General features: G+C 47.4%; 1 protein-coding gene across 1 annotated transcript in view; it reads left to right on the top strand.

The window, feature by feature from the left end:
* The window catches only part of Ern1 (endoplasmic reticulum to nucleus signaling 1), a 95,677-nt gene extending 78,410 nt beyond the window's left edge, over nt 1-17,267 (top strand). Inside the window, exons 12-22 of the mRNA XM_013038011.1 lie at nt 500-691; nt 2,313-2,580; nt 3,353-3,443; nt 3,635-3,824; nt 5,316-5,415; nt 5,691-5,890; nt 8,504-8,651; nt 9,226-9,353; nt 11,266-11,389; nt 11,895-11,962; nt 12,955-17,267. Coding sequence (XP_012893465.1) covers nt 500-691; nt 2,313-2,580; nt 3,353-3,443; nt 3,635-3,824; nt 5,316-5,415; nt 5,691-5,890; nt 8,504-8,651; nt 9,226-9,353; nt 11,266-11,389; nt 11,895-11,962; nt 12,955-13,167 — 1,722 coding nt within the window. The 3' untranslated portion in view covers nt 13,168-17,267. The remainder of the gene's footprint in view (nt 1-499; nt 692-2,312; nt 2,581-3,352; nt 3,444-3,634; nt 3,825-5,315; nt 5,416-5,690; nt 5,891-8,503; nt 8,652-9,225; nt 9,354-11,265; nt 11,390-11,894; nt 11,963-12,954) is intronic.
* Nucleotides 17,268-18,999: the final 1,732 nt, after the last annotated feature.

The following is an 18,999-nucleotide window of genomic DNA, read 5'->3' as shown; positions in this document are numbered from 1 at the left end:
ACATAAGAAAAAAGAAAAAAGCCGGAAGTGGCGCTGTGGCTCAAGTGGTAGAGCGCTAGCCTTGAGCTGAAGAGCTGAGGGACAGCGCCCAGCCCGAGAGTTTAGGCCCCATGACTAGACCCAAAAAAAACAAATGAAAGAAATATACTCATTATGTTGCCCATGTAATTGTAGCCCCTCTATATGGTATTTTCACAATAAAAAAAAAAAAAGAGTCTCACAGACATTCCTGCCTTGGCTGACTTTGAATCATGATTCTCAGGTCTCAGCCTCCTGAGTAGCTAGGATTACAGGCATGAACTATTTATTAGCTCCTGACTGACTATATACCTTTTTATTGGCTTAAAAATATATATATTACAGCATTTAAGAAAATGCCCATTCTAGCCTACTTTTACATTGTAAGTAGAGATTACCTCTCTTGGTCGCTCAGCTCTCTGTATCTAACTAGAAGTTTTACAGTGATGTAGTATGTGTGTATCTCTCTCTCTTATTCAAGGTTATTAACCTGGTTGACCAGGCTTCAGAAAACACACCAATTACCATGTCTCAGGATGTAGAAGAAAAGTTGGCTCCTGCTCCTGCCAAGCCTGAGGCTCCTGTGGACTCCATGCTCAAAGACATGGCCACCATTATCCTGAGCACCTTCCTGCTGGTCGGCTGGGTGGCTTTCATCATCACCTACCCGCTGGTAAATTCAGCCCCTACCACTGCCTGTCTACATCCCAGCACTCCTCCTCCCGTTGCTATTTGTCAGGGAGGGCCACACAAAAACTGCCAGCACATTGCTTTTCACATTTAAAAGTCAAAATTTGCTTATCTTCAAGAAACATTGTAAGCCAGGCGCTTCTGACTGATGCCAACTAATTCCAACTACTCAGGAAGCTGAGATTTGAGGATTGAAGTTTGAAGCCAGCCCAGGCAGAAACATGTGAGACTCTTTTTCCAATTGACCATCAGAAAGTTGGAAATGAGGCTGTGGCTCAAGCGGCAGAGTGCCAGCCTTGACCCAAAAAGCTAAAGGACAGTACCTAGGCCCTGAGTTCAAGTCCTAGTACCTGCAAAAAAAAAAAAATGAGGGCTGGGAAGGTGGCTCAGTGGTAGAGTGCTTGCCTTGCATGCCTGAGGCCCTGGGTTCGATTCCTCAGCACCACATAAGCAAAAAGAAAAAAGCTGGAAGTGGCACCGTGGCTCAAGTGGTAGAGCACTAGCCTTGAGCTGAAGAGCTGAAGGACAGCGCCCAGGCCCCACAACTGGACCCCCCCAAAAAATGAAAGAGACATTAGGTTAGATTTCATATCCAAAGCTGAGTCTTTTACAAGAATTGGGCTACAAAACTGATTTATGTATCCTGTTTAATACTGAGGATAGTAGATGAAAATCTCTCCTCTCTTTGAAACTGACTGTTAGATCATCTAAAGCAAAATAAAGTACGATGATTCCTTCATCTTCCTAGTTGGAAATAAGCAAACAAAAGTTCTGTGGTAGAGGAAGTGATTGCTTCCTGTTTTATTTTCCTTTACTCAGTTCTGTGAGGTCACTATTATTTATCCTCTGTCAATAAAGAAGTAACTAGGCTCTGAGAAGCTAAGTACCTTCCTTCCCTAGTGCCTTTCCTCAGTTAATAGGTAATTTTTTTCCCAGTTCAGAGAGAACAAGCTGGGAAACTCTCCATTGGGTTGTTGGCTATACCCCACTCCACCTCCCACACCTGGACAGGAATAATCACAAATCCCTGCTGCCTCTAATGGGGATGGAGCACAGCTTTTGGCATATTTAAGAAGAGTGAGGATTTGGGGCAGCATGGTGATAGACTCAGGGAGCAGGGCCTTGGCCAGGCGCTGTGGTTCAGGCTCTGCCTGACCTCCCGTGCACTAACTCCATCAAGTCCACAGCCATGGTGGAGCAAGAGGCAGGGCTTACTCCTCTTCACCACCCTCCTACCCATCTGGTCACCATTCTTGCTGTTTGCAACAACCTCAAGACTGATAAAAGTCAAAACATTCTCAAATTAAATAGATTCCCCTTCATCTGTCCCAACCCTCCATCTATGTCAGTCTCTTCCTTGGTAGACAGTCTTGACAAGGCTGCTCTGGGGTTGGAGGTTTGGGGATTTGGTAGCAGGAGTTCTTACTGGCAGAAAACCCTCTAGTCATTGAACAGATTCCACCTCCCTATGACTTCTCTCTGGTCTCCTTATGTCTTGAGTGGTTCGTATGTCTCCTCTGTCTGGGTGCACTCCCTTCCCTGCAGCTTGTTTCCCCACAGAAAGAGCTATACTTACCCAGATGTGGGCGGGTTTCTCTTCCCAGAGCATGCATCAGCAGCACCAGCTCCAGCACCAGCAGTTCCAGAAGGAACTGGAGAAAATCCAGCTCCTACAGCAGCAGCAGCTGCCTTTCCACCACCATGGAGATGCAACCCAGGACACGGAGCTCCTAGACACATCTGGCCTCTACTCAGAGAGCTCAGGAACCAGCAGCTCCAGCCCATCCCCCAGAGCCTCCAACCACTCAATGCACTCCAGCAGCTCCGCCTCCAAGGCCGGTGCCAGCCTCTCCCTGGAGCAAGACGATGAGGGTAAAGCCCTTTGCCATTCTGTCTTCTTTCCTTTGAACACCACCTGAGAACTTGTAGTGCACCATGTCCTTCCACGAGATGATGAAATGCTGTTGCCAAGGATTCACGGTGACTTCCAAGGATTCCCCGACTTCCTTCCATGCTGTAGGCCTTCATGATAGGCTTCTGCCCCATCACATGAGCACCTTTCCAGAGCCACCCTGGCCATCTCCATCTTTCCCCACAGGGTTAGGAATTGCTTTTGACTGGGGGGTGTGGGGGAAGGGGGGCGGGGAGAGACACATCTTCCCACCAGACTTGAAAGAACTGGTGGCCAAGTAGAAAAGTGCAGCTGCAGCCCAGTTTCCTCTCAGGGAGTCATCTTAGTTGGTCGTCAGGGTCCTTATTCTGAGATTGACACAAGCCTGTGGATGTAGGCCAGTCTCTTCATTACATGTCCACCACCGGGATGTTTCAGCTCCAGGTCTTGGAGGTGTATCTTTCTTTTTTCATTAACCACTAAATAGTTATATGTAAATGAATATAAATATATCAGCTTCTAGAGAGAATCCTTATCTTTGAGAAAGCTTTAAGACATGTAGTCTCAATATATTACAAAGGCACAAGCCGAATGTCCTAGCCATAAGTGAGCAGTGGGCTGAGTTGGCTCTTGCCTATCAGGAATCTGGGTTAGTAGAGTCTTCTTTTAAAACCGAACTTCTAATCAGAGGGCAAGAAGCTGAGGTCTTGAAGTTCCTCAGGTGATTGTCTTCTTTTTCCTGTTTTGTTCCAGATGAGGAAACCAGTGTGGTGATTGTGGGGAAAATTTCATTCTGTCCCAAGGATGTCCTGGGTCATGGAGCCGAGGGCACAATTGTGTACCGGTAAGTAGAATAGCCAGCTCCATACCCTCCCCACCAGCTCAAACCGTGGGAGCCATGTTCTAGGAGGATGGAGCTGCCGGTGGTTGTCGGGACCTCTGGGAGGACTGTGGGTCCACAGGTGGCATTTTTTCCTACAAGCCTGACCTGCATTAACCAAAACTCAACTGCTGCTGCTGCTGCTGGTCCCACAGGGGCATGTTTGACAATCGTGATGTGGCTGTGAAGAGGATCCTCCCCGAGTGTTTCAGCTTCGCTGACCGGGAGGTCCAGCTGCTGCGAGAGTCAGATGAGCACCCAAATGTGATCCGTTACTTCTGCACGGAGAGGGACCGGCAGTTCCAGTACATTGCCATCGAGCTGTGCGCAGCCACACTGCAGGAGGTGGGTTCACTCTGACTTCCAAGGATTCCCCGACTTCCTTCCATGCTGTAGGCCTTCATGATAGGCTTCTGCCCCATCAGAACACCTTTCCAGAGCCACCCTGGCCATCTCCATCTTTCCCCACAGGGTTAGGAACTGCTTTTGATTAGGGGGGAGGGGAGGAAGACACATTTTCCCACCAGACTTGAGAGGACTGGTAGCCAAGTAAAAAAGTGCAGCTGCAGCCTGAAGGCTGGCCTTCAGGTGCTTAAATGGGTGACAGCTTTGCCGTGGCCGCTGCAGCTTGCCTTCCCTTGCCAATGGGATATCATTTTACAGTTTGCCAATTTATTATTTTGAAATTTTATTTTATTGGCTATTGAATTATAGTGCAATGAAATGGACTCATTTTATTTATTTATTTTTTTGGGGGGGTCCAGTCATGGGACCTGAACTCTGGGCCTGGGCGCGCTGTCCCTCAGCTCTTCAGCTCAAGGCTAGCGCTCTACCACTTTGAGCCACAGTGCCACTTCCGGATTTTTTTCTTTTTGCTTATGTGGTGCTGGGGAATCGAACCCAGGGCCTCATGCAGCAAGGCAAGCGCTCTACCACTGAGCCACCTTCCCAGCCCCAAATGGACTCATTTTAAATGTATGTGTTTGATATATGTTACAAATGCGTATGCTCATTTAACAGCACCAAATGCAGAACTTTTTTTTTGGTCATGGGGCTTGAACTCAGGGCCTGGGCTCTGTCCCTTGAGCTCTTTCAGTCAAGGCTAGTGTTCTACCACTTTAAGCCGCAGTGCCACTTCCAGTTTTTCGGTAGTTAATTGGAGAAAAGAGTGTCATAGGGACTTTTCTGCTGGCTGGCTTCAAACTGTGATCCTCAGATCTTGGCCTCCTGAGTAGCTAGGAGTACAGGCATGAGCCACTGGCACCCAGCAAAAGTAGAACATTTTTTTTCTCCCCAGTTATAGTAGTATGGTCCACTCAGTGTGAGAGAGCAGTCTTGGGTTGCATCTGGCATCTCTGCCCCTTTGCCTTCTGGGAAGTGGTCAGTTGTGGCTGGTAGGCTTGGATGTTGCTGGTTGAGTCTAGGCCATAAAAGCTTTTGCTTTGTTTCCAGGCTCATCCTGAAATACTACTGTATCATTTGGATTCCACTGTGTTTACCTACGTGCACAGTGAACTTGAGCATCTAGTCTTCTTTTCTTTCTCATTATAAATTAGTAAATTGGAGCCCTTTTTGTTTAAATCAGACTATTGGCCATAGGAGGTCTGTTAGAAAATACAAATTTGGGGTCTAGGAGCATGGCTAAAGTAGTAGAATGCTTCACAGATGTGAAGCCTTGAATTCAAACCCCAGTACACACCCCCCAAAAAATTTATGAAGAAAATATAGATTAGAAAGAGTATTGTTAGAAAAGGGGAGTAAAAGAAAGTGAGCCCCCAGGCCAAGAAGTCCTGCAAACTGTCTGTTATTGTGACCTTGCCCCTATGTCTCTTGTAGTACGTGGAACAGAAGGACTTTGCCCACCTTGGTCTAGAGCCCATCACCTTGCTGCAGCAGACCACCTCAGGCCTGGCGTACCTCCACTCCCTCAACATTGGTAAGAGGCTCCCCTTTGCTAGGAAGGGGTGGTGGAACGGCACAGGTACACTTCATCTTTCATTAAGCTCTTCATTACATCACTGATGTGTGAGGGTAGAGAGTAGTGTCTTGATAACTTACATAAGAATTTGAAGAGGAATAAAGTACCTAAAAAAATAGAACTTTTAGAAATGGGCAAGCAGGTATATTTGGGGGTCTGACAAGGACATTTCCCCTTGTAGGGAGCCAGAGCCGCTTGTGGTAAGCATGATCAAATCTGGAGTTCTCTCTTAGTTCACAGAGACCTGAAGCCCCACAACATTCTCCTCTCCATGCCCAATGCACATGGCAGGATCAAGGCCATGATTTCCGACTTTGGCCTTTGCAAGAAGCTGGCAGTGGGCAGACACAGCTTCAGCCGCCGTTCTGGGGTACCTGGCACCGAAGGCTGGATTGCCCCTGAGATGCTGAGCGAAGACTGCAAGGAGAACCCTGTGAGTTCTGGGCACTGCCCTCAGAAAACCTTAAAACCAGCCCATTGTGTCTCAGCAGTTTAGGAGTGAGGGCATGTCAGTGAAGAATGACATTCCTTTAACAAATTGCTGCTTGTGAAATCTTTATATTGTTTACATGATGGGCAAATGTGAACACTTGTCCTATGTAGGGCTTGAACTCAGGATCTGGGTGCTGTCCCTGAGTGTACCACTCTGAGCCATAGTGTCATTTCAGTTTTCTAGTGGTTAATTGGAAATAAGAGTCTCTTAGCCTCCTGGGTAGCTAGGATTACAGGCGTGAACCACCAGCACCCAGCTTAGTCACTTTTTATTTTGTTTTATTTTTTGTTGGTCATGGGGCTTGAACTCTGGGCTTGGGCGCTGTCCCTGTGCTCTTCAGCTCAAGGCAAGCACTCTACCACTTAAGCCACAGCACCACTTCCAGTTTTCTAGTGGTTTATTGGAGATAAGAGTCTCACAGACTTTTCCTGCCTGGGTTGGCTTTGAACCGAGATCCTCAGATCTCAGCCTACTGAGTAGCTAGGATTACAGTGTGAGTCACCAGCGCCCGGCACTTAATCACTTTTTATAACTCTGTTATATTTTGGGAAACTGAGACTTGCACAAGATGAGCAAATGTCCTATTTTCATTGTTTTTGTATGTGTTCTTTATTTTACAACCTTTCATCCTTCTTCCTTTAAATTGCTTCTCTCAGGTCACACAGATGAAAGTTTCTTTCACAGGTTGATTAGATTCAAGTGAAATGTTTGGGGCAAGAATAGATTGCAGGTCACTGCGTCAGGAGGCATGTGATGGCAGATAATACCATCATTGTTGTTCCCCTGTATTGATGCTAACTTGGGTCACCTATATCAATGGCTCTCCACTGAGAAGGTTCATTTCCTCCTTCATTGTTAGCAAATAATGTGTGAGATGATCCTCTGGCACAGTGTAACAGTCATCTTCCTAGTCACTTTCATCTGTTGACCAACCTTGCCTGAAGCACTATGCACATGAAATCCTCTTACATTCTTTGGCTGACATTCTTCTATAAGAATAACTTTTGGGGGGGCGGGGGGGGTGACAGTACTGGAGCCTTGAAATCCATGGCCTGAGCACTGTCCCTAAGCTCTACTACTTGCCACAGCTTGACCTTCCTGCCCAGGTTGGCTTCAAACCATGATCCTCACATCTCAGCTTTCTGAGTAGCCAGGATTACAGGCATGAGCCACTGGTGCCAGGTCAAAAATAGCTTTATTTGTATTCCCCTTTTCTCTATCCTTTTTTTTTTTTTCATAATCACTATTGTCTCAGGTTGCTTTCCTCCTCCTCCTCCTCCTCCTCCTCCTCCTCGTCCTCGTCCTCCTCCTCCTTCCTCCTCCTCTTCCTCCTCCTCCTCCTCCTCTTCCTCCTCCTCTTCTTCTTTCCTTTCTCTTTTTGATTCTAAAATTGTTCCATATCTGGTCAACAGGAGCCCTTTCGAATTGACTTCAGCATCTATTATAGCCCACTTCTGTTTGAGCATCTTGCTCTCTAGCAAAAGTTGATACAGATTCACCTTATACTTTTCCTGCTCAGACCTGAGTGGATCAGCCAGTGTGAGCAGAGCAGACATAGTAGGCATCTTCTTAGCCAGTTCCCTGGAGCCCATCAACTGGTCAGTTAATTACAAAAGTCAGATACAACAAAGAACTATAAGAAAGCACACTGTGTGGCTGGGCACCAGTGGCTCATGCCTATAATCCTAGCTACTGAGGAGGTTGAGGTCTGAGCATTGTGGTGTGAAGCCATCCCAGGTAGGAAAGTCCGTGAGACTCATCTCTAAAGCACCAAAAAGCCAGAAGTGGAGCTTTGGAGGATTGTTACTAGGTAGCACTTACCCTGAGCTTTTTCTTGAACTTTTCTATCCATGTCCTCCACTGGAATGTGACATTTGTTCTGCTCACCCTACAAGGCTGTTGTAAAGCTGAATGTGTAATGTCTTATTCAACGTCTGTTTTCTCTAACATGGAAGGTGATGAACCCTGGCCTTCTGTCACAAGTCATCTTGTAGAATCTAAGTGACCCTAGAAGCGGGCACTTAAGCCATATTCAGATCCCTCTTCCCCAGTGTTTTATCTCAAGTAGCAGGAGAGAGAAATGGAGTGGTGTATGTCTCCTTAAAATACAACTCATCTCCAGTGGTCTCATGGGATACGTGGTTTCAAGAGACCTCATTTGATAATGTCAAAAGTGACTTCACTGGAAATGTGACAGTTTCTTTCTGGAACCAAACTGTTTTCTTTCCTTATTGGCAAAGTTTGCCTACCTGCTGCATTAGAGGCAACAGGGCACAACAGGGAAGTCAGTGCACTTAAATACTACAGCTGTCCTCATCCACGTGTGAGGACACCAAGACACGGAGCAGTCAGGGGCTTCCAGCTCACAAGAGGCAGAGCCAGCAACTCATGACCTTGACTGTGACCACAACAGTAGGATGCCACTGCCTCCTTCACATCCACCAGCCAACTAATTCATTTGCTTTCAGGGCCTGCAGTGGAAACAGCGTTGTTTCCTTCCCCAGGGAGCCAGAACTCTGTGCGAGGCCTTTTATATCCTGCATTTCTTTTTAGACCTACACAGTGGACATCTTCTCGGCAGGCTGTGTCTTCTACTACGTCATCTCAGAGGGCAGCCACCCTTTCGGCAAGTCCCTTCAGAGGCAGGCTAATATCCTCCTGGGTGCCTGCAGCCTTGACTGCTTCCACCCAGACAAGCATGGTGAGTGGAAGGCTGGGCTGGCACTGCCACTGCATCCTCAGAAGCCCTGCACCCCAGCTGGTCACCTGGGCTTTAGGAAGTATAGCACCACATCGGACTCTACCTCATTTTTATGGAAGTATGCACACCTATAATCCCAGCCCTGCAGAGACAGGTACAGGAAAAATATTAGTTGGAGGCTAACCTAAGCTACCTATTAAGATCCTGTTTCCCCCCAAAAAGAAGATTAACTCACACATACTTTGCAAAAGGCCTATTTTTTTCCCAACTTTTATCTTGAATATCTCTACGTACAATCCATATCATTTTAGTAGCTCATCATCTAGCACCTAGAGGCACAGTAGTGTCTCCCAAAGTACCAGGATCAGGTATTTTCAGTCCTTCCTTTTCTCAAGCCACAAAGTAAGTTATCCCCTTGTTGCCCCAGGGGTGGTGGGAGTTCTACATTGTTTTATTGGGATGAGTTTTTGGAGTGGAATCCTGCATGGAAGAGTATGCTTTAGTGAGAGGTTTTGATGTTTCATCGTAACATTCTGTTAAATAACAAGTCATTTGTGTACATTCTCCATTTTAGAAGATGTCATTGCACGGGAGTTGATAGAGAAAATGATCGCAATGGATCCCCAGCAGCGACCCTCAGCGAAACATGTGCTAAAGCATCCATTCTTCTGGAGCCTGGAAAAGCAGCTCCAGTTCTTCCAGGTACCTGCACCTGTTTCTCCATCAAAAACTTCACTTAATGTCCCCCAGAGTTTGAAAATACAGAGAAGACAAAGAACAAAACAAGTGACTCATCTCTGTAGATGCTGCAAAGTTAAATTATGGAATCAATACCATGAACTCCTTTGTTGATTGGACAGTTTTATGCTTTGTGATTTGCAGATAGCTTACTGGAGACTTTCTTGGTCTTAGGTACTGTGAGTTAAGGAGGACTCACCAGACTTTTTTTGTTGTTGGTGGTGATGGTGGTCGTGGGTCTTGGAACTTTGGGCCTGGGTGCTGTCCCTCAGCTCTTCAGCTTAAAGGCTAGCTCTCTGCCACTTGAGCCACAGCACCACTTCCGGTTTTCTGGTGGTTAACTGGAGATGAGTCTCATGCTAGATGCTGGTGGCTCATACCTGTAATCCTAGCTACTCAGGAGGCTGAGATCTGAGGATCATGGTTCAAAGCCAGCCCAGGCAGGAAAGGCTGTGAGACTTTTTATCTCCAATAAACTACTAGAAAAAAACTGGAAGTGGCTCTGTGGCTTAAGTGGTACAGTGCTCAACTTGAGCTGAAGAATGCAGGGACAGCACCCAGGCCCAGAGTTCAAGCCCCACTACCAACAAAAACAGCAACAACAACAAAAAAGATTCTTATGGACGTTCCTGCCCAAGCTGGCTTGGAACCACGATCCTCAGATCTCAGTTTCCTGAGTAGCTAGGATTACAGGCATGAGCTACCAGCTCCTGGCTCACCAGACTATTTCCCATACTGCACATGACTCTGAAGAGCAGGCTTGTGGCAGGGTGTGGTGTGGTAAGCATCATGATTAAGAAGTGATACACACTATTCTGGAGTCTGATCGGGGTCTTGGCTGTAGTGAAGACCCCAGAACTTAAGTTCCTTGAGAGCAGGAGTGACTATTCTGTCCCCAGTACCTAGGAAGAACACTGCCTGGCCCTCAGCAAGTGCTTAGTAACAGTTTGAGTGGAGGGGAAGAGAGGATCAATGCCATATTCCAGAGAGCGGTGGGTATGTGTAGATCAGGACTGATCCCTCTGCTCAAAATAACGAACAGAAACAAAACATGCACAAAAGAATGTTTATCCCACCACGGATGTCTAAGTTGTATGCCTCAAACAGCTGGCTTCCATCCATGCTGAATAACTAGAACTGCTTTGAAGATTCAAAAACAAGTGTCTTTGATATGCCCAAGGAGATAATGCAATCGTTCAAGCATTTTCTCTAGAAGTTCAAATTAGGACTTGACCCAAACCATGGCCTTTTGAAGGCTGCTCAGCATGGGGAGAGGAGAATATTTATCACTCCCTGATCCCCCAAGTGTGACCTGTTTTATTATTCGCAGGGCTCAGAGGGGCCAGTACTCTGGTGCCTTCTGATCCTCTCGTCTTGCCTAAAGCAAACACAGGTGGGGCCACCAGATCTTTTACTCTCACCACAGAATTTCATGGAAAAGAAGTCTCAACTTCATGGCATGTCTAATGTTTGAGGGAGATGTGATCATGACGCCCACCAGTTAGGACTTGAGTGTTTCATTGTGTGGACAAAGCACAGGATAACTTGAGTTTTATTTTCCTTTGTGCATTTTGGTTCACAAATATTGATCACACTTACAATTCTGTAAGTGTGGCACATATGTACATATATGAAATTCCAGAGATGTCTTCATGATCTGAGTACAAGCATGCCTCTGAGACACCTCCTCTGTGGTGGAGAGGGTCTCCACAGGCCTCAGCCTCACAGGGGAGAAATCAGTGGCAGGTCTCAGGTGCTCGCTGCCCAGGTCTGAGGCAGGCTGCAGCCCACATGGCAGTGATCATTCTGTGCAGGGGGGACATTCTCCAGCTTCCCATGTCACACTGTCCAGCATCTGTGCTTGTTTCCTTTACAGGACGTGAGTGACCGAATAGAAAAGGAATCCCTGGATGGCCCAATAGTGAGGCAGTTAGAGAGAGGCGGGAGAGCCGTGGTGAAGATGGACTGGCGGGAGAACATCACCGTCCCCCTCCAGACAGGTAACGATGTGCAGCCCAGGAAGCAGCACTTCAGAAGCACCAGCCCTTCCTATGAAGTTAGCAGGGCGTGAGCAGGGCCGCTCCAGGCTTTTGGCGTTCCCCACCCTGCTGCTGCTGCTTCTTCTTTTTTTTTTCAAGCCAAGTTGTTTTTATTTTGTTCTGAGGGTAGGGTTGTGAATTTTGGTGCAAGGGGGTCCCCCCCTGCTTCTTTCTTGGGTTATCCTCTAGGGTTTGGTTACACTGATGGGTCTTTGATATGTGTTACTTAGAGTAACAGGCCAATGACAGTGTGATGGTGTAGGGGTTCTCTTCTGACCTGAGTGGAACCTAGGTGGACTTCAGGTGATCATCACTCTCCGGCCCATGGGATGCCACTCACTCCCATGAACCCAAGGATGATAGGATGTAGTATCTCAGTCTAGTGGCTGAGTTCCCAGGACCCTAGGGAATGTTTTCTTTTAAAAAGTTACTTACTTAACCATTTCCATCTTTAACATTTGTCTAGATCTGCGTAAATTCAGAACCTACAAAGGTGGCTCTGTCAGAGATCTCCTCCGAGCCATGAGAAATAAGGTACAGGGTTATGGGTCCTGCAGGGGAGGTGGCAACAACAGACACACCTATGCATTTCTATTCCTGTGTATTCTTTTCTCTGAGAGGCCAGATGGGCACGGCTGGACTTGACAAGTTGGAGGCTATTTCTTCCCTCACAGGTTTTCTCTGTGGAGAAGTTATGGAGGTGCAGAATTAATCTCTGGGGGATAGCCTCTTAGAGCCTGTAGCCTTCATGGTCTATCTGTACTAACTTTGTTTGGTTTGGTTTGGTTTTTGGGTTTTTTTGGGTCCGGTCATGAGGCCTGAACTCTGGGCCTGGGCGCTGTCCCTCAGCTCTTCAGCTCAAGGCTAGCGCTCTACCACTTGAGCCACAGTGCCACTTCCGGCTTTTTTCTTTTTGCTTATGTGGTGCTGAGGAATCGAACCCAGGGCCTCATGCATGCAAGGCAAGCGCTCTACCACTGAGCCACTTCCCAGCCCCTGTGCTAACTTTTAAAAGTTTATACAACTCTGTGTAAACACAGTCTAACAGGAACCGCTAGGCCCCTTCCTCCCTGGGCCAGGTAGGAAGGTTATTGAATAAGGGATCTTGATTGACATCCTTCAAACAGCAGCCTTCAAACAGGGTGACTCCAAAGTGGCCTCCAAGCCCACTTGGACAGATATGTCAGTTCCACATGAGTTTATTCCATTTGTAACCATCAGGACCCTCTTGGTCCTGACCGTCACAGGAGGCCTGTGCACCCCTGTCAGACGGATACTCTAGTAGTGGATCTTCAGTTCTTCCAGGCTGGCCCTGCTTGCTTTGAGCCTCTTCCTGAAGAGGGGAAGCAGGCAGGATGATCGGGATGGGTGGATGGATGGATGGATGGATGGGTGGATGGATGATGGATGGATGGATGGATGGATGGATGGATGGATGGATGGATGAATTGCTAGGTGCCTAAACCTCTTTTCAGCTATTTTGTGCCTTCCAGCTGCTAATCCTCTGTGTGTCTGCCCGTCTGCAGAAGCACCACTACCGGGAACTCCCTGTGGAGGTGCGGGAGACTCTGGGCTCCCTCCCTGAAGAATTTGTTCGCTACTTCACATCACGCTTCCCCCACCTCCTCTCACATACCTACCAGGCCATGGAGCTGTGCAGCCACGAAAGACTCTTCCAGCCCTACTACTACCATGAGCCCCCGGAGCCCCAGCCCCCAGTGACTACAGACACCCTTTGAGCACACAGCCCCTCCATCTGATGGCCGCAGCTAGACTCTGGGCCTGGTCTCTGCAGTCCAGACCTCTGCACCTCCAGGCTTAGCAGGGAGACCAGGCTTCCCAAACCAAGTGCCTTGAGCTGCCACTGTGCAGCCAGCGGAGGCTAATGCTGACCTCAGGAAGTGGAAGAGGTGGCCCCTCCTCTACAGGGAGCTGGGAAGAGGCTGGCCCTGAAAGCTTTCTAGGCAGGATGTCTGCAAAGGAGGGTCCATCCCAGAGGCTGCAAGAGGAGCACCATTGACCTTCTGCTGGATGAACTCGTGTCAACCGACATTTCTTTTTAAAATTTCTGTCTGACAGCAGTGTGGAGGCCTTTCTGGAAGGGAGTAAGGGAACCCTAAGGCTTGCCTGTGTGTTGGGATGCAGTAAGCGCTTCTGCTGGAAATGGGCTTGAGAGGTATGGGGCATGGAAGAGGTCATTCACAAGTATTGCCCTGGGCACAGGAGGCGCCTCATTGATCGTAAAGAGGCCCTTAGACTCCAGATTAATGGTAGCCAGTGTTGCTTCAGGCAGCAAAGCCGTGAGCATCGGGCGTGAAGTTAGGGGCTGGTCAGCAATGCACTCAGACCCCTGAAGTGCATCTGTAGCTCTCTGGAAGACAAAGAGAACACTCTGTTCTGGAAGCGGTGCTGGCCCAGCACAGCCATGACCTGTGGTAGATTGTGTCCTCGGCCGTTTGGGCCAGAGGTGAAGAGTTCACAGACAGGGACAGGCCTCAAGAACAAATGGGAGCAGCCCACAGGGAGCCTCCCAGCCACGCAGAGAAAGCTCTGAGCCAGAGAGTGACTTGTAAGGTCCCTCTGTCCCAGAGGCCAACAGATGAGGACACACAGTGAGTCAGAACCCGGCACAGAGATCCAAGGCCAGGGTCACCCCCGGCTTGCTGAGCCAGATTTGATGGTTCTCCTGGCAAGTTTTAATGACTGTATTTTAATCTTACTATAGAAAGCTCCATTAGCCTAAGTGAGCTAAACTTGATGCTTACTTGTGAAGAAGAAATGCAAGCTCTATTACCTTCTATTCTGTATGGTACCAAAAACTGCCATCCCCTTAAGAGTGTTCCATGGAGAACTCTCTCTAATGCTGAAACTAAAGCATTCTAGCAACACCGTGTAAACGTATTCATGTCAAAGTGACATTCCTTACATGATCACTTCCTATTTTCTCTAAAATTAATACCATTTTTAACTTTATTTTCAGTGAGAACTTTTCCTGTGTCTCCTTCGTGAGGGGTTAGAGGGTAGAGCGCAGTGAAGTCTGAAGTCTTTGGGAGGAATCACCCTGTGAATTTCTGCAGCCAGCGCAGGGGCACTGCTGGTGAGCTGAGGTTCTACTAGTTTCCTGGAGAAAGCAGCATTGTCAGCTTTCACAGGGACAGAAGTCCTCGCTGCCTCTTCCTGTGAGAGGTCTTCTGGATATGTGTGCATCAGGGCCACTTATCCAAAGCCTATTCTGCCTCTAGAATTCAATTCTTTATGCTTTCAAAATGGCCGAAGTGGCCAGAGTGGCCTTTCTTCTGAACAGGACCCTATGTCTTTGAAACTCAGCAGTGACCCCATCTGTGGAACCTTGGCCCCATCATTGGCTCCCTGGGCATCTCCTACCTTCGCACTTTGCCAGTGGACTCAAGAAGTGACAGTACAAGAGAAAGTGTGAGGAGATAGGGGGGTGCCAGGCTGGACCTAACAGGACCGCCACGGGACTGCCGCTCCCCTGTTCTTGTGGCTGTTTTTCCTCTTGAGGAAGGCCCGGTTGGTTTCTAGAGGTCCTCGCTGTTTGAACCCAAGTTGCTAGGAGACAGCTTTTTCTCAAATGCCTTTTCCACTTACCAGTTAATTTCTAAGGACTTCAATTTTGTAAAATCTTTTATTCATTGTGTTTTGTTTGAGCATTTACTCTGTCGAGCTGGGCAGGCTGTGGAGGCTAGGGAAATGGGTGAACGAGACAAAAGAAACTTCTGCTGTCATAAACCTTCTCATGAGAGAGCCGGCAGCAAATGAGTATCAGGGCCCTAAAGAAACCCAAATAGCTGGGGAAAGGTGTAGTGTGGGGCTTGCCCCTTTTCTGCCCTAGTACTGCCCGTGTCTGAGACCCCATTGGCTCCATTCAGGCCACCTTGTGTCTGTCCTCTCCTTTACTCTGAGGGACCCAGGTCATCTAAAGAGGTCTTGGGGCACTTTTGATGAAAACCTCTTGGGCGTCGTCTGGTGTATTCCAGTCTCTGAAAGCTTGGTGGCCCCTTGTGTTTGGCTCCTAAGGAGGAGGGGACTTTCTTCAAGCCTGAACAGCTCTTCAGCATTGGGTGTCATTAGCTCAAGTTACAGGGCTCTTATTATTCTTGGCAGGCTGTTTACCTTTTAGAAGTGTACCGTCTTCATCTCAAAGACAGAACTGAATGACCTCCTTCAAGAATCAAAGGATACTGTAACTTGCTTAAGTCTTGTGTTGAACCTTTCTCTGGCATGAACCTTTTTTCTTGTTGCTTCTTAAATCTTCCATTTATATTTAAAAGTTCCACATGTCATTGGCACCAAAGCATTTGCACTTTTGGGAACACTGGTGTCACCTGGTATGTCACTAGATCATCCCTTGGCTGAACATGAGCCCACGCTGAAGAGGCAACCCTAAAAAGTCAGTGAAGCGGTTGTCCTAGGCTCTTTCCCCTGAGATCACTGGTCAGTCACAGCCCAGTATCATGTTGGAGGTCCCAGGACTAGTGGGTCCAGCTGCTGCTTTCCTTTTACCAGCTTTGAAGATAAGTTAGTTCCTCATCGGAGCTGACCTGACTTGTGAAGAGGCTTTGCAAGTGATCATTGGCAGTTCTTTCTTCGCCTGCTTTAGAGATGGTCACTCTCTTTTCAGGGATAGGACTTTGGCCACATGTGTTTTCCTGATGGCTCCGCCCCACCTAGTCCCCGATCTTCATTTGTCTGCTTCCCATTCATTGTCTTTGTTCTGCATTGGAGGAGCCAGCAGCCCTGGAAAGAGCCACTTGAAGTTTCCCCATTAGCCCTGCTCTCTGCTGCTCTTGGTATTCCTTGAAATTGCACTTCTTTGTTTCCCAGCCCTTCTTTCCTGCCCTTCCACATCGGGGAGCAGTGGTGTTCATCGCTGGCCTGCATCTGGCCTTGTGCGGAAGAAAGTCCTCATTCTGTGTGGGGATCCCAAATTTCAGGGTTGGGCAAGCCAATTAACCTCTAGTGCAAGGTGTCCACTCTTTTCTTCTTTGTGAAATAATGATTTCTCATGAATAAGTCTGGTTTGTTAGGCACTTTTAAGTCTTTATATATTCATTGGAAAGCCACAAAGGGCACATCTGCTATGGGTCTCCCTGGAGCAGCCTTAACCATACTGCCAGCCCACGTCCCCGTGGGCTCACCGTCCTGTGCGCTGTGGGCTTGGTGGGTACAGTGTTCCTTCCTTCCTTGTGTCCCTGAAGCTGTGACAGGGAGGGGGACTCCCCACTCACCTCCACATCACAGTCTGCACACATCGTTCTCACCTGTATGCCTTGTTGTAGTGTTCTTTTGCAATGATCTATTTATTGAACCTATTTATATTTATTTAATTTTTACTCTGAAGTATAACCAGTTACAATTGCACTTGCTAAAAGCATATCAGATCTATTTTGGACAGCATCCCTGACCATTTTAAAACTGGAAAAAGAAAAGTTATACTGTATCCTTCTGCTTTGCAGTAAGTAGTCTTATCCTTAAAGGGTGAATAATTTGGTCGGGGTAAAATGTTCATTTTTGGGTGATTTTTTTTTCCATTTTGAAATCCTGTGCCATTGTCTTCTCTATGAACAGTTAATTGGTAAATGTTGATCATGAGATATAATCCTCTTTATGGAACCTAAAGTCCTTTTTAGCTTTCTATTTTGTAAACTGCCAGATTGTACAACTTTTTATGTGTATTTTTAATGCTTGATGATAAGAGGTCATTATCGAAGCTAAACAGCCTATTTTTGTACCTCCTGTACAGTTTTATAATTCTGCTGATCAATGATGGTGACTTATTGTTGAGCCAAGTACAAATAAAAGTAGTTTTAGATTTGGAGTCAGTTTGTCTTCTTAAAGACTCAAGTGTCACTCACAGGCAAAAGTCTGGTCCCATTGTGTCCTGGGCACACAGGGTTCATGCAACCTGAGCGGCTCAGAGAAGGAGGTCCTAGTGTTCATGGCAGGATCGAGGGGCTGGAGCATCCTCGCTCAGCACTATTTGTGCTTTCCTTGGAATATTGCAGGAAGTTCCCAGAAGTATTATGGGGGGAGCTGAATTCCCAGACGTGACCAGTCGGGACTCACCTGCCACCTTGCTTGAGAATGAGACTCTGAATCAGAGTTCAAGATGTTGCGAGAGGTAAAGACCCAGTGAGGTAGCAGGCCAAAAAAGTGCCAGGGAAGTGGGAAAGACTGCAAGACAGCCAGGAGTTTCACATGCTGAGGAGGGAGCAGTCTCCCAACATGCTTCCTCCCCTGCTCCAAGCTGCTGCAGCCTGACGGCAGGAGTCGGGCCAGTCTCTGAATTCCTGCAACAGAACAGGGCTTCTCACAAAGAGGACCCAAGAACCCACCAACCTCAGAACACCTGATAGCTGATGCCTTGGAGTATAGAAAGACCCTGAGGCCTTCCTCCCTCCCCACAGCAGGCGCGGAAGCCAGTGAAGTTTCCACCCAGGAGCATGCCCGTGCTCACCCATGCTCACTAAGCATAATGCAGGGTTCTGGCCAAGCAGCTCCAGCCCTAAATCCACATGGGCAGAGGCAGCAGCCAGAATCTCCCTTTCTGAGGATCCCATCTGCGCACTGGTGCAGCCAGTCTCCATGCCCTTGAGAAAGGGCAACACTGGGATATGGGACCTACACTAGGACCCTAGAGGAAAACGTTACAATATTGTTAAAGCCACACTCTTGAAATCAAATTAGAAACCTGGGCGACAGTGGCTCATGCCTATAATCTTATTCATTTAGGAGGCTGAGATCTGAGGATCGCGGTTCAAAGCCAGCCCAGGCAGGAAAGTTGGTGAGACTCTTATCTCCAATAAACCACTAGAAAACCAGAAGTGGTGCTGTGGCTCAAGTGGTAGAGTGCCATCCTTGAGCTGAAGAGCTGAGGGACAGCGCCCAGGCCCAGAGTTCAAGCCCTATGACCTACTACCACTCCCCCCCCCCCAAGAAAAGAAAGACCAGTGTTATGTTCAATGGAAGACTGGATGGATATCTGAGGAATACATGAGTGGCCAGAAGTTCAGCCATAAGCCTACACCAGAACCTGATGCTACTGGAGTAACAGACTGAGATCTGGCTCAGGAGAAGACAGTAGTTTGGGAAGAGCACAGAGAATACAAGCAAGGAATAGCTAATGAAATCTCTTAAGGCAAACTTAAGAACAGACAATAAAAGCCCCAAAAGGATGCCCAATGCAAATATTAATGATCTGAAAGCAGAAGAGTCCAGTAAAGAAATACTAGAAAATATAAGGACAGAGAACATCTGTCATCTTAAGGTAAGGGACACTCAACTTGGTTTATGGTTTCCTAATGCGCTTTCTCAGGTTGTTCTAAATATACCCGATTGCTGTGCGTGCAAAGTATAATTTAGCGCTTCCCTGGTCATATTAATTTTTAACTTGCATAGATGTTTGCGTTTGCTCTCTGTGGAGCTATTGTTGGTATCTTCCTAAAGACATAGCTCATTTCACAATCTGCCTAGTTAAACATCTGGATTTTCTTTTCCAGGGGGCAGCTAGTGGTTAATACCACTGCCTTCAAAACAAAAAAGGCATCACC

Source organism: Dipodomys ordii, unplaced genomic scaffold (assembly GCF_000151885.1).
Source record: "Dipodomys ordii isolate 6190 unplaced genomic scaffold, Dord_2.0 Scaffold7, whole genome shotgun sequence".
NCBI classification, from domain to species: Eukaryota; Metazoa; Chordata; class Mammalia; order Rodentia; family Heteromyidae; genus Dipodomys; species Dipodomys ordii.
Note: the sequence above shows the minus strand (reverse complement) of the source record. Positions and strands in the feature narration are given on the sequence as shown.